The sequence below is a fragment of the Microcaecilia unicolor genome, chromosome 8 (assembly GCF_901765095.1).
Source record: "Microcaecilia unicolor chromosome 8, aMicUni1.1, whole genome shotgun sequence".
Taxonomy (NCBI): domain Eukaryota; kingdom Metazoa; phylum Chordata; class Amphibia; order Gymnophiona; family Siphonopidae; genus Microcaecilia; species Microcaecilia unicolor.
Genome location: NC_044038.1, coordinates 50881852 through 50897171, shown reverse-complemented (window position 1 = coordinate 50897171; position 15320 = coordinate 50881852). Strand labels below are relative to the sequence as shown.

General features: G+C 44.6%; 1 protein-coding gene across 1 annotated transcript in view; it reads right to left on the bottom strand.

The window, feature by feature from the left end:
* The window catches only part of CFAP70 (cilia and flagella associated protein 70), a 178555-nt gene that overhangs the window by 136972 nt on the left and 26263 nt on the right, over positions 1 to 15320 (bottom strand). Inside the window, 5 exon segments of the mRNA XM_030213232.1 lie at positions 4290 to 4442; positions 5682 to 5816; positions 8232 to 8331; positions 8875 to 8969; positions 13191 to 13373. Coding sequence (XP_030069092.1) covers positions 4290 to 4442; positions 5682 to 5816; positions 8232 to 8331; positions 8875 to 8969; positions 13191 to 13373 — 666 coding nt within the window.

The window sequence follows — 15320 nt, the reverse complement described above, 5'->3', positions numbered from 1 at the left end:
TTATTTTAGCTATTTTGCTTTTCTTGAGCTTGGAGTAGACTTAAGAGTTGCAAGAGAGCTATAATGTGGTTTGACATTTGGCCTATGAAATGCTAACTTGTGATAAGTTGCTGGTCAGCAACTAAGACAGAGACTCCTATGACTAAGGACATCTGCTGTATCCAGATAAACAATCAAAAGGAGAAGTAAGTGGGTGTGAGCATAATTATATGCAAGAGGGTGGCGTTAGTAACAGAGTAACTTTACTCATTATCTAATGAAAACTTGCATGACAGGCCCTAACTGCTAATAAGGGAATAAATGATAGAATTTGATGGAACATGATTCATAACAGGAAACAGAATATTCTGGAAAGATGCATATTCATTAGGTAGGAAGGGTAATTATAATTAAGATAATGAAGAAAGGAAGAAAAAAGTGTTTAAGAGGAAACAAAACTGAGGATGGTGAGCCTTAGTGTGTCCACTAGCAGGTGGACATATTGACAGCTCCCAGGGAAAACTCTGTTTTTATTTGCTGCATATTATACAGTATTGGGAGTTTATTTGTTACTATTTCAATAATTACTGATTGGCTTCTTTGACAATTTGAATAAACAATTATTATGTCTAGGGCCGGTCTTAGGAAGGGGCGACCGGTGCGGCTGCACAGGGCCTCGCGCTCCCAGGGGCCCCGTGCTACCTACTCCGACATCAGACCAAATCTCTCGCATTCAGAGGGAGATTCCTGCTTTCGCAGTCATCTCCTGCTCAGCAGCCTCCCAACTCTTCCCTTTTTGTCTCTCCTTTTTTCCCTGAGTCCAATGACGCTTCTCATTGTGATAGATCACCTCTGCCAGCGACGTGGTTGCCATCAGAGTGTTCACTTTGCAGTGCTCCACCTCCGATGACGCGACTTCCTGTTTCCGCGCAGGAGGGACATCCTACAGGGAAAAACCCCAATGTCGGCAGGGGCGGTCTGCCATGGTCACAGCTGTGGTGCTGCCAGAGATTGGGCCAGATGGGAGCACTTGGGGAGGTGACAGGTGGAGTAGACTCACTGGTGTTGGTTCAGAGGAGAAAGCCGCTGGACTCGGGGGTGGAGATGGGAACCCATTTGTGTGGTTAGAGAGAGAGAGAGAGGTGTGCGCTGGCCATTGGGACTAGAGGGGGGACTTGGGAGATGGAGGTGTGCTGGTCATTTGGATGAGGGGAAGTTGGGAGTTAAAGGTGTGCTGGCCATTGGGAGGGGGGAAGTTGGGAGATGGACCATTAGTGGCGGAGAGGAAGTTGGGAGATGGAGGTGTGCTGGCCATTGGTAGGGGGTTGGGAGAAGGAGGTGTGCTGGTCATTGGGGGGAGGGAATTTGGGAGATAGAGATATGCTAGACCTGCTATTAAGACAGGGATGAAAAAGAGACAGAGAAAGGACAGACTGGTGGAAGGGAAGAGAGGGGAAAGATGCTAGATCCAGGGAGGATGCAGAGGGAAGAGACCACAGGAGGAGAGGCACAAGACCCATGGAAAGAAAGCAGGAGATATGCCGCAATGTGTGTGGTGGGGGGGAATACAAGAGAGAGAAGGTAGAAATGCTAGACCCAGGGTGGGGGTGCAGGAGGAAGGGAAGAGAAAAGGGAGAGACAGGCCACAGAGAAGAGAAGCTGGGCATGGAGTAAGCATAGGAACAGGGATACAGAGGAGCAATGATGGAAAAGGGGTAGGATAGGGAGAGAGAAGGGTGATGTTAAATATAAATTAAGGAAAGGGGACACTGACGTCAGATGCTGAACATATGTTGGAGGATAGAAACAGGGACACAGAGGAGAGATCCTGGACAGGACAGATAGTGTCAAATGTACAGGAGACCTGGAAAGACGAAAGAACAGAAAAGCAGAAGAGACACTTGGATCAAATTGAATGGAAAAATAAAATGCTCAGACTACAAAGGTAGAAAAAAGTATTTTATTTTGAACCAGTAAAAAAGGCCCGTTTCTGACATAAATGAAACGGGCGCTAGCAAGGTTTTCCTCAGAGTGTATGTGTGTGTGAGAAATGGATTGTGTATGTCAGAGAGAGAATGAGAGAGAGAGAGACAGAGTATGTGTGTGTTTGTGTGAGAGAGAGAGTGTGTGTGTGTCTGTGAGACTGTGTGTGAGAGAGAGGGACAAAGAGATAGAGGCCCATTTCGGTAGGAAGCGGGGGGAGTCCTTCAGGCACTCGTCAAAGTCCATGGTAACCTTCATGCTGCGCCGGGGAGGAAGGTGACAGACAGCTCGTAACTCCCCGGCCCTTGTCGCTCCCTCCGCTGCCACAAACTGTTCCTGGGCCGAGCTGAGAGGACACCGGGATCCTTTACCCCGCCTCCTCTTCTTTCTGCAGCATCTGCCATGGGGACGGGGAGTGGAGGGGAGTCGGGCAGGGAGTAGAACCAATCAGAGGCTCCAGGAGGACGAAGGGGCGGAGTCCACTGACGGGGAGAAATGTGAGAGCGGCTCACCCTGTGCCGGCTCTCCCTCCCTTCTTCTTTTTGAGTTGTTTGATAGGTGCATGAGGCGTGATTGCATTCCGTTGCGTGGCAACGGTGCAGTCGTAGAAAATGACTCCTCCTGACTGACGCCTTCGCCTCAGACGCTCCTCCCTTGTTCTATTATTATTGGTGTGACGCTCATCCGTGTGTGTTGCAGTTGTGACGCTCGTCCAGGTCATGGCGGCGCACAGATGTACTGTGCTTAAAAATGGTTACAGAGCTTCGAACATACGAACTATTGAAGCCTCAGAGTGTGGTTCAGAACGTTCAGGATGCTTTTTATGTCCAGTTGGGGCGTGGCGTAGGTCGCAGATGGGGCATGGCTGAGGGCGGTGGTGAGTAGTCCGAATAGCCTTCCCTACCAGGAGGACTACAGCAGTTCAGGGCTTCACTGCCACAGTTGGAGGGAGCTTCAGAACGTTCAAGGTGGGATTTATTTATATAGATGTGTTAATTGGAACATGTCAGCTTTGGGAAATCAGTATCTCTGATATCTTGCATTTCAGTTTTTGCTTTTCTAGTATTGCTATATATGAAAGTCTAAACTGAGGTTTACAGTTTTTTACCTTCATATCTCTATGACTGATCTGTGGTCCCTTATTTCATATTTAATGAGGCTCTGTCTGTGTTTTGAATGTATGACCATAGATCTTAAATTAAAAAATAAAAAAAAAGTTCTTGTCATTGGGGGGGGGGGGGGGGGGGGATGGAATTGGGCAAGGGGCTAGGGGCTCCACTGAACTGGTCTGCACAGGGCCCTTCAATTGCTAAGACTGGCCCTGATTATGTCTAATACTTATTTAGAAGCCAGAGTTTTTTCTTGCCTGGAATTCTGCCTGGGGGACTAAAGATTTACTTGAGGGTCCTGCCCCGTCCACCCCCCAGGAGACCTCCAGAAGGTTACTTCTGTCTCAGAGGCAAGACAGAAAGTAAACACCAGCTATCCCCCGCCGAATATCCCCAGTTAGCAGCTAGCCAGTTATATCAAGAGATATAACCGGCTATCTGCTGATTTTTAATGCCAGTTTAGCAGCCACATTTGGCCACGTGAAAACATAGAATATCTTTGGCTGGTTATCTTGAAACCAGTCAAAAATAAACCAGATATTCAATGTCAGTCCCGAAGGGGGTTACTGACTGGGTTTATCCCTTGTCTCTTAGATGATGTAATTGGGGTAGTAGAATTTTGGGGGTGGGCGTGGGGGTACAGGGAGCTGGGTAGGGAGGTGCTTTACAATGTATACTGTTCTTGTAATTACAGATATCGTTCTTGTGTAGACATAACTGATTTTTATGTCAGTATTATTGTTTAAAACTTAATAAAAATGACTTATACCATAAAGGAGTAGCACAGTCCAAACGAAACTGTCAATATGCATCTTAGAAAAGGTGCACAGGCTCAATTATAAAAGATCTAATCTGACCATCCCAAGTCCTCTCCCCCGCAGTCACATGTTCTTATTATTGGAGATGAACCTAATAGATGCCACCTTGAGAAAAATTCAGGGATGTGTTTTGCACCTCCTCCTTTAATCTCTGGGTCCCTTGTGTTGTTTTTTTTTTTACTTTGAATTTTTATTGAAATAACATCTCAAACATAACAACGAGCCATTGGCTCCAACACATGACAATACAACAATTTAATTTTTTATTTTAACATTATGCTTATAACCCTTTTATCCCCCCTATTCCCCCCACCCTTCCCCCCTCCCCCTCCCCCCACTAACCCCTCAACAACTGATTCCCTCAACAGCCCAAACCCCACTAAGTCCCTTATGTTTTTACCTTTTTTAGACTGTCTTTCTCTTTGGATCCCTTTTCATCCTTTGCAGCTCTACTTGATGGATGTTTAGCATGTGGAGAGCTGATCCCTAGCAGATTGTAGCCTAGTCTGACCTGCCGCAAAATTTCACGTAGGACACTGAACTGGCTCTTGGTCTGCAAGAAAAAAGGGAACAGATCCTCGATTAAGAGCAATGTAAAAAATAAATATTATCTCGCCCCTACTCCTTCTGGGAACTGTTCTTTTCCTGCACTCTTACCCCTGGATTCTGTATAGGTTGCCCAAATTTGGGTGCGGATCCCAGATCCGTGCGTAAACTAATTAGACACTAACAATCAGTTATTGAAGTTTAGAAAACACTTTATTGGCAGTAATTAAGAGTTACATGCAGATCTGCCCTATGCTATATTCTGTAACATGTGAGCCTAAATTTCAGAGAGCGCAACTTAAAAAAAAGAGGGCATGGCCAAGGGATGGGCACAGACAGGGTCATTCCCAGAAATTAAGCGTGATATTACAGAATGCCTGCATTTGTATGCCTGCCATCAGTTGGGCGCCAGCATTTACATCAGTTTTGGCAGGCTATGTTCTGACTCAGATAGTATTCTGTAAAGGGCACTCTGACAGAGCATCCTTTATAAAATGCTATCTTACTGCAGATCAGAACAGTGCTGTAAGGGAGTCTATAGGACACTGCCACATTCCCTTAAGGATAATCCCTCATATCATCAGAGCCACCTTAAAACCCATAGTCCCGCCCAAGGGGAGGGCATGGTCCAGGAAGTAAAAAATCCTGGAGCACAGCTAGCTTAAGTAGGCCCAGAGGGAGGCAGCAATGCCCAACTGCATCTGCCTCCATTATCTTCGTGTGAATGGCAACTGCTACAGTCAGGTAGGCCAAGTTTAGATTTTTGACCCAAGTGCTACAGACTACACTGGTAACTCTGGGGAAGAAGACCAGAGAAAAGTAAAGTGTACTGCCATTTTGAGAGGCAGTAATGTATGCCATGGCCCTGCAGGAGTAGGCCACTGTAGAACCTTGTTACGTCTAAGAAACATTTTTATGTTTATTTTCTTACCCCCGCCTGTGAATGGAACAGAACCCCTATGTGATATTTATAATAAATAATATTTTCCTTTCCCTGCACCCATTGTGTAGCTCCAGTTTGTCCTTGCTCCAGGCCCACCTTCGCTCACGTTTCCACAGATGCCTAACTTTGGGTGCTGTTTACTGAATCTGGCCCTTAATCCTAACTTGCCTGCAGAACTAACTACTAGATATATGCAGTGGAAGAGACAGTACTGGACTGGTGATCATTAATCAAGTCCTGGCACTAACCAAAGACAATTATTGCTCGGACAATAATTTGTCAGACTGCATGATTCCTTCTTACCTTCTCAAACACCTCAATGTCCTGGTAAGCTACAAGGCGGAAAGCTCCTCTCAGTGATTTTACTCCAGGGTAGAGCAAGGACTTCATGTTTACATAAGCCACACCATGGAAAGAGATTGAAATGTCATCTTCTCCCTGAAAACAGGAAGAGAAAAAAAAAAAAAGGAAAATCATTGCTGGAATAGGCATTCTCTAGGTTCAGATTCCATTTCCTAAGAGGTTGTTCCTTGCAAATGAGCCAGAATTGTTTCTGGTTAAGAAGGGCATTATTCTTATATGCATCCTTGCTGATTAGGAGGCATCTTACTCTCCAGCTCAGGGGTGGGCAACTAGTTCTCGAGGGCCACAACCCAGTCAAGTTTTCAAGATTTCCACAATGAATATATATGAAATCTATTTGCATACAATGGAAACAGAATATGCAAATCAATCTCATGCATATTCATTATGGAAACCTTGAAAACCTGACTGGGTTGTGGCCCTCGAGGATCGTGGTTGCTCACCCATCTAGCTGTAACATTCCTATTTAGGACAAGCTCTTTCTTCTGCTGCATTATTGTTGAGTGGAAGAAGCCTTGAGTTCTATAGCATAATTGGAAAGGGTGTCAGCTGCATCATTAATGAATGTCATGTACTTTCATTTTCAGTCACCCTGGGAATTTAAATCCTATGCCTGATGCTCCTACTTTAGGGTGGATGAGTTGTCTAAGGGATTAGAGCAGAAGGCTGAAAACCAGGGGAGCCAATATTCAATTCCTGCTGATGTTCCTTGTGACCTTTGACAAGTCACTTTATCCTCCATTGCCTCAGGTACAAACTTATAGTCTCCTTTATATGTGCATTTGCAAGATTTAACACACATTATTTAATGCGAGCTCCACTATTCTCAATGGGCCTATTGTCTATGGGAATAATTCTATAAATAGGTGCTAACAGTTATGCACCGATTGTGTTCATGAATGAATAGAATACCAGCATATACATGCATATATGTGCATGTGAGGGAATGGGTGATATAAGGTTGGGTTTCCTTAAGAGCACTCGCTTACTGAAGCAGAGCCACCTTAAGAATAGGTATGTTAGCCTGACTGGCCAGGAGGGCAGGGCTCAAGCAGACAGCAGGAAAATAAAAGCCTATTAGCAGAACAGAATTGGGAGGCTCAGAACCAGAATCCTCCCAGGGTGTTCTGGCTTGGTTGCTGTACCTGATGGGAGTTCCAGGAAGATGAGTGGCCCTAGCTCAGATGCTTACACCCTGTGAAGTGAAAAAATCCTGCAAGTCTACACCTCCAGGGACTGTATATGAGATAACTGAAACCAGCCAAGGTAGCCTAATTACTCCTTGGCTGCGGGGAATTGTGAAGCCATTTCTGAAGCAGGCTGTTGGAATTGTGATTATGCTTGAGTAATCTATTACTTAGTGAAATGTGGAGCCATGTCTGGAACAGTCTGTCAGAACTGTTGAAACACAGCATCATACAACCTTGTAAATGTAATTAAATCAATGTAATCTCTAACAACTGTTGAGCCACATTGAGCCGAAACTCGTTTTTGGATAATTGTGGGCTACAGGTACAGATACGTAAATAAACAAATAAATAAATAAATAAAATAAAACTGTGTTTATGCTTGAGAAAGTTGTTACATATGGGCCTGTGGATCCATGTCAGGGATAGGCTGCTGAAACTGTGTTTGAGGAGACTTTACTACAAGTAACAAGCCTGTGAGGAAACAGAGCTGGCCATTTTCCTTTCTGTACATAAAGTGGTTTGACTTTTACCTGCTATAGTTTGAGGCCCTGCAGACAGCCGCCAATCCACGCTGCCACAGTGCACATATATGCCAAAATTCTGCTTAAGAGCTATTCTGTAAATACATACATAGTAACATAGTAGATGACGGCAGAAAAAGACCTGCACGGTCCATCCAGTCTGCCCAACAAGATATACTCATATGTGCTACTTTTTGTGTATACCTTACCTTGATTTGTATCTGTCATTTTCAGGGCACAGACCGTATAAGTCTGCCCAGCACTATCCCTGCCTCTCAACCACCGGCTCTGGCACAAACCGTATAAGTCTGCCCACCACCAGCCCCGCCTCCCAACCACCAGCCCCGCCTCCCACCACCGGCTCTGCCACCCAATCTCGGCTAAGCTTCTGAGGATCCATTCCCTCGGAACAGGATTCCTTTATGTTTATCCCACGCATAATTGAATTCCATTACCATTTTAACTTACATAGTGCACATGTACTTACGCCAGGTCTATGGTTAGTGTAAGTGTCATGTCTAACTGGATATGTTTGTATATATCCGATTATTCTAGTATCTTATAAAGGAAAGTAAGCACCTATGTTCCTTTACAGATGTGTGCCTATCAGGTGTCCTGTTATAGTTATGCATATGGAAGGCAATTCTAACATTAAAATGTTAACACAGGTTAGGAAATAGGGGCTTACAGTGTAAGAGCCACCCATTTTTATGGCAAGCTATGAGCTACCAATCAGAAGTTGCGAGCTAAAATCAAATACAGCTCTAAATCATACTTACTTTGTCTGCTTTTCCAGCCTTTGGTTTGGCCCCAGTAGCAGTTGGTATTCTCATAATCTCTACAGGCCAATACCGGCATTCTGCAATGCGTTTCTGAAAACTGAAATACGCAAAAACTCACTTGATGACTCCTCCCTATATATTTTTTAAGTTCATAACTTCTGCAATGAGCTAAAGACTGTGATCTCTTCCAGAGTCCCCAAGATAAGAATCTGATTAGGTTTTTAAGTACTAAAGTACTATAAAATCAAAGAAAGGTTCCTTGCTTTGCTCTTTTTTTGTTTTGTTTTATTTGTTTTTTTAACTTTACACTATTCTCCTGCTCCACTGGGCTTACAGCTCAATCAAAATAGTGTTTGAGTGCATATGTTCTAGTATTGTCATCTTTTGCTTATTCTGTTCAGACATGAGGAAGGAGATGTTAGTTCCCAAAAGCTACTCAAGAAACATTTCATGTTAGTCCAAGGAAATGGTATCACCTTAGATTTTTTTTATTTTTATTTATCAACCTTTATCTCTGCGCATTAAAGTAGAGTAACACAACAACCACATTACTTTTATCCAATTACTTTCTAGAACCAGCAGATTGTTATAGATAATTGTCAGGCATGCTTAGATTATGGGAGAAGATTTTATTTTTTACCTTATCACAGCAAAGGGATCTAGGTAGCAACGTCTTTCTATATCCCATAGAACCCTCTTTTTCACTGTCTCAGCCTCTATCCGCATCTTCTTATCCTACGATTAGAAGACCAGGCATGAAATCCAGACATATACTCATGACCAACATCCCCTGCCCTTAACACTAAGGGGGCAGAATTAGGGCTACCACTCTTAGTGGCCCTTTTACTAAGGCACATAGGTGCCTATGCGCATACAATGCACATCAAATTAGAACTACCGCCCAGCTACTGCGCGCCCCAGGCGATAATTCTAATTTTTATGTGCATCAAAAACGTGCAGCGGAAAATAATTTCTATTTTCTACCACATGGCACTAACCAGGCGGTAATCAGCAGTGTACGTGCGCTGATGATTACTGCCCGGTTAATGCATGAGAGATTATCGCTAAGTTGATGGGTAGCGGTAAGATCTCAGGCCCAAAATGGACGCACACTGATTTTTATTTTGCCGCACATCCATTTTCGTCCCCCCCAAAAAAGGCCTTGTTTGTAGGCACACTGAAAAATGGTCCTGTGCGCATTTAATACACATGCCTACACCAGCGCAGGCCATTTTTTGGTGTGCCTTAGTAAAAGGGCCCCTAAGTTCTGTATTTCTGATGGCCATTTGCTATCATGATTTTTTCCACTCAGACGTCACTTGGGTGAATCAATAAGCTAGGAGCTACTGCAGCTGGCACAGCAGAGTTTTTAGCAGCCCGTCTAGATATATAGTGCCTCCCTTGTTCTTTAATATCTTGGGGGGGGGGGGGATTCCAGTCCTTGGCTCTTCAGTATTTCCAGACACCCATATCCTCCTAGGGTCAGCCCTGTCTACTACTCAGGGCCAACAGAGAACATATCGGTGAATTGTTGAGCATCTGTGAGGGGGGAGAGAACAAATTGCTCTCTTGCTGAGTGTCTTCATGAAGCTATTGAATTGTATAAAAACTACACCAAATCTCAGTAAGGCCCTTCCCCTACATCAGTCCAAAATGCTGGAATGTTCTGCCGAGACAACTAAAAGAACTAGTCGACCACCAGCTGTTCAAAAAGTCTTTAAAAACATTCTTATTCGCCAAAGTTTATTCCAATGATATCTCCTATGTTTAACCTCCCTCCCTTGCTGACTGTGCATGGTTATCTGCCGGTTGCTTTGCCCCTAACTCCCCCCCCCCCCCCCCGTGTTGTCCCCTGTTCCATTCCCTGCCTGTCACCATCTGTAACGGTGTCATCTTTGCATTGTATTGTTTCCTCTTGAATTCATGTAAGCTACATTGCACCTGCACTTGTGGGAAAATGTGGGGTAGAAATGCACCAAATAAGGCGGCCACTACAATTCAAGCATAACAGAAAAAAAAAAAGATTTATTCATACCGACCATATGTTGCCCAGAATGAATTTGTATCCAGCGCTTGTGGTAGCTGTAGCGCAGACACTATAGATGCTGCGGATATAGGCCATGGTAAACTTGTTTATGGACCCACTACACCAGGACACAGACCACAGAAGTTGATGAAGGACCTGATATTCAGTCAGACTTATCTGGGTAGGAGTGGCTCTTATATGGATAAGACCCGCTCACTAGGTCATACCCAGATTTTCAGCAGTAGTTACCTTGATAGCGCCACTGAAAATCCAGTCAGACCATCTCAGCACTATCTGGGTAGTGCCAAGGCAGTCCAGAGGTAGAGTCTGGGAAGAGCTGGGAGTCATCCAGTTACAGCTATATGTAGTCAGCTAACTATCCAGATAAAATTAGGACAGTTGGGTAGTTGTCTGGATACTGGTCTGAATATCACTGGCAGTGGCCTTGCTGAGTTTAAAGGGGGCCTGGACAGATTCCTGAAGGAAAAGTCTATTGATCATTATTAAATTTGGGGGTTTTGCCAGGTTCTTGGGGCCTGGATTGGCCACTGTCGGAGACGGAGTGCTGGGCTTGATGGACCTTTGGTCTTTTCCCAGCGTGGCAGTGCTTATGTACTTTATGTTATGTACTTATGTACCTGGATAAATCTTTGCAGTCATTTTAAACATGGATATTCAGCACCAATATCTGGGTATGGCCCTGTCCTGAGTATCTACAACAGCTGGAGTTTAAAAAAACATTGACCACCGTGGGCTGAATACTGACCCGAAAAAAGTTAAGAGGACACCCTGCCCTTAACACTGGAGATAAAGAGAAGATAATGTAATGCTAACTTTATGCTATATGAGATAATCTCCAACACACCCTGGCATGGGGGTGAAGTTCATTCCTGTCATGATATGCCCAAAAAGAACCATTTGGAAGCATTATCATGACGATACCTCTAACAAATTATTTTCCCTTAACAGTTTCCTCCTGCCTCATTGGTTATTTATCAGTTAGGCATTTGGATTTCATATGATATTAGTAATGAGCTGGACATCTGTATGTAAAGGAAGGATCTTTTGTGCTTGAGAAGCTGAGATCCTTGAGGAAGAGCATCACTGGGATGTTAGCTGTCCTGGTTTCTGTTAAGCTCCTTAGTTTTGGAGTTTCTTGCTAATTTGTTGTATTTTTATATGTTTAATAAAGAGGAATGTATATGGCAGAATATCTTACAATTATATTTCCCTGTGGTGTCAAGTGCATTTTATTCTGACTGAAGTGACTCTTCCGTTTCTCTAAGTTTTTCTCCACAATGTGCATACTTTTAGCTGCATTTAGAGGAGACACAAGACATTTCTAGTGGCTTGCGTACATCATGAGAGGGAACTAAACCAGCTAGATTTAGTTTCTACTGTTCACATGTGATTTTCCATAGAAAACGCAGATGCAAAATGTCAGCAGGTACTTTGTACCCCTTGCAAGTTTAAAAGTAAAAACATTTTTACTTTCCAAAGTTAGTGAATATATTTCTACTGCTGGTGTCATACATTTGGATGACATGCGCTCTTTCAAACTTGTCTTCTCCTGAGAAGAAATGAGGCGGAGGGCCGAGGTGCATGGAGCCGACATTAACATGACACCATGCACCCGTGACCCTACTCCCCGGTGGTGGAGGTTGTTGCTAAGCAACGGGGAAGCCTAGCGGCCGAAAAGCAGCTTCTGCACCAAAGCCAGGCCCTGATAGGATAGGAGGGATGCGAAGCAGGGGCTTAAAAGCCAGCATGTACAGGAAATAATCCCTCTTTTGCTCGCGTGGACAGGAAGGAAAGCTGCCTACCCTCCCACCCATGCATTGCTTTCCTTACAGTTTTCTGTTTTATGCATGTCGCAGCTTGGAGGGCGGGAATACCCTAGCCTGGGTGAATGGAGTAAAAGCAAGGCGTGCCTGGTGCAGAGTGATAACACAACTATCAAATTCCAGCTGTAGTGTCAGATAAACGCAGTAGTGCAAGACAAGCGAGCAAAGGTACATTATAATGTGATCTGACACTACTGCTGGAATTTGATAGCTATGTTATCACTCTGCACCAGGCACATCTTGCTTTTACTTTGTTGTAGAAGTTTGATTGTGACCTCAGAAGCAGGCGGCTATCTGCTGAAACATGGACCGTGTCGGGTCCAACCTCTGGTGCTTTTATTAAAGGACTTTTATTATAGTCTCTTGGCTGGTCGTGTTTTGTGGCATCCTCTACTATTGCTTTGCTCCTGTTGTCTAGATGTAGAGGTATCTACCTGTTTGTGTGTTTGGCTTCTTTTGGACCCCTGAATGAAAGGAAGAAATTGTTGACGCTTGAGAGCTGAGAGGAAGGTAGAAAACAAATGGGATGGTGAAGGGAAGAAAGCATAAAGTGGGCAATGTGGTCTTGAGGTATTCAGTGGTTTGATATGAGGAAACTGGGAGAAGTCAGTATTAAGAAAAGTGTAGTGGAGTCATTGGAAATAGGAGAGAGGAAAATAAAAACCTGTGGAAATAGAATGTATTGAACGCACCACCTGGTAGGCAGCCAGTGGGAGTATTGGGTAGCAGGGGGAGAGGCCCTGAGTGGATCGAAGAGGACCTGGGAGTCACCCTGGAGAATGCTGGAAGGGATATGCAGCTGGGCTGCAAGAGCTCCTCAGCACCTGATGGATGGTTGGTGAGAGCACTGGGTAGCAGCAATGGAGGCCCTGAGTGGATCAGGGTAGACCTGGGAGTCATCCCAGAGAGTGCTGGGAGGAATATGCAGATGAGCTGCAAGACCTCCTCAGCATCTGTTATACAGAGCTGTGGTCCATATACCAGCTTCCCCATCCCTGTGCCACTGCAGCTCATCTCAGTATGATTCTCTTTCTCTCATGATAATGTCTCTTTACCCCAGAACTCCATAGCTCCTCTTCCCCTCACCTCTTCATGGTTCAGTTCTCCATTTTCTTCTTCATAGGCGCCACCCATGATGAAGGTCTCTGGGATGCACTGAGCTCCTTGTGCCAGGAATTTACCAATGGGCCATTTCTTTTGCCTAGGAACTGGTTCTTTTTCACCCCCAGCCTTCAGAACCCCATTTGCAAACACCAGAGGATTTTCTTTCTAAAAACACAAATACCAAGAGGATAAGATCACAGACAAATCTTTATAGATGTACCAAGAAACATAAACCATGGACACACATACTACACACACACATAGAGGGGCATAATCGAATGGGGCACCCAAGTTTTCCTGAGGACGTCCTTGCAGGACGTCCCACGAAGGGGCAGAGAAACCCGTATTATCGAAATAAGATGGGCGGCCATCTTTCGTTTCGATAATACAGTCAGGGACGCACAAATCTCAACATTTAGGTCGACCTTAGAGATGGCTATCCCTAGAGATGGTCATCCCCGCTTTTCGGCGATAATGGAAACCGAGGACGCCCATCTCAGAAACGACCAAATCCAAGCCATTTGGTCATGGGAGGAGCCAGCATTCATAGTGCACTAGTCCCCCTCACGTGCCAGGACACCAACCGGGGCACCCTAGGGGGCACTGCAGTGGTCTTCAGAAAAAGCTCTCAGGTGCATAGCTCCCTTACCTTGTGTGCTGAGCCCCACAAAACCCACTCCCCACAACTGTACACCACTACCATAGCCCTTAGGGATGAAGGGGGCACCTAGATGTGGGTACAGTGGGTTTGTGGTGGGTTTGGAGGGCTCACATTTACCACCACAAGTATAACAGGTGGGGGGGATGGGCCTGGGTCCGCCTGCCTGAAGTGCACTGCAGTACCCACTAAAACTGCTCCAGGGACCTGCATACTGCTGTCATGGAGCTGGGTATGATATTCGAGGCTGGCATAGAGGCTGGAAAAAAATATTTTAAAAAACTTTTTTGAGGGTGGGAGGGGGTTAGTGACCGCTGGGGGAGTAAGGGGAGGTCATCCTCGATTCCCTCCGGTGGTCATCTGGTCATTTAGAGCACATTTTTGTGGCTTGGTCATTAAAAAACAAGGACCAAGTAAAGTCAGCCAAGTGTTCATCAGGGATGCCCTTCTTTTTTCCATTATTTGCCGAGGACGCCCATGTGTTAAGCACACCCCAGTCCCGCCTTCTCTATGCTTCCGACACGCCCCTGTGAACTTTGGTCATCCCCGCGATGGAAAGCAGTTGAGGACGCCCAAAATCGGCTTTCGATTATGCCAATTTGGGGGACCCTGGGAGAAGGACGCCCATCTCCTGATTTGTGTCAAAAGATGGGCACTCTTCTCTTTCGAAAATAAGCCTGATAGAGAACTACAAACCCACCATGGGAAAACAGAGGCATGTATTAAGGAATAATTCTAAGTACAAATATGTTTATTAACAACTAGACAACATTTCTAGAATAATAAATATAATACTCTCTCTCTCTGTCTCTTATTCATTCACACACACATATATCTATTTTTAACAGCAATCTGACCTGTTAACATGCTGGTTGCTTTTCACCGTCTCTGCTGCACAAATACAGAATCATAATTCACACAATTCATAGCTTCTAAGTACAACCTTATAACTCACACAGACCTACAACTCATACACAAATTCCTAGCTTACACACATGCTTATATATCATAGTCTCATGGATCATATTCACAGGGGTTATAACTTACATCCATAAGTACATAAGTACATAAGTACATAAGTAGTGCCATACTGGGAAAGACCAAAGGTCCATCTAGCCCAGCATCCTGTCACCGACAGTGGCCAATCCAGGTCAAGGGCACCTGGCACGCTCCCCAAACGTAAAAACATTCCAGACAAGTTATACCTAAAAATGCGGAATTTTTCCAAGTCCATTTAATAGCGGTCTATGGACTTGTCCTTTAGGAATCTATCTAACCCCTTTTTTAAACTCCGTCAAGCTAACCGCCCTCACCACGTTCTCCGGCAACGAATTCCAGAGGTCTAATTACACGTTGGGTGAAGAAAAATTTTCTCCGATTCGTTTTAAATTTACCACACTGTAGCTTCAACTCATGCCCTCTAGTCCTAGTATTTTTGGATAGCGTGAACAGTC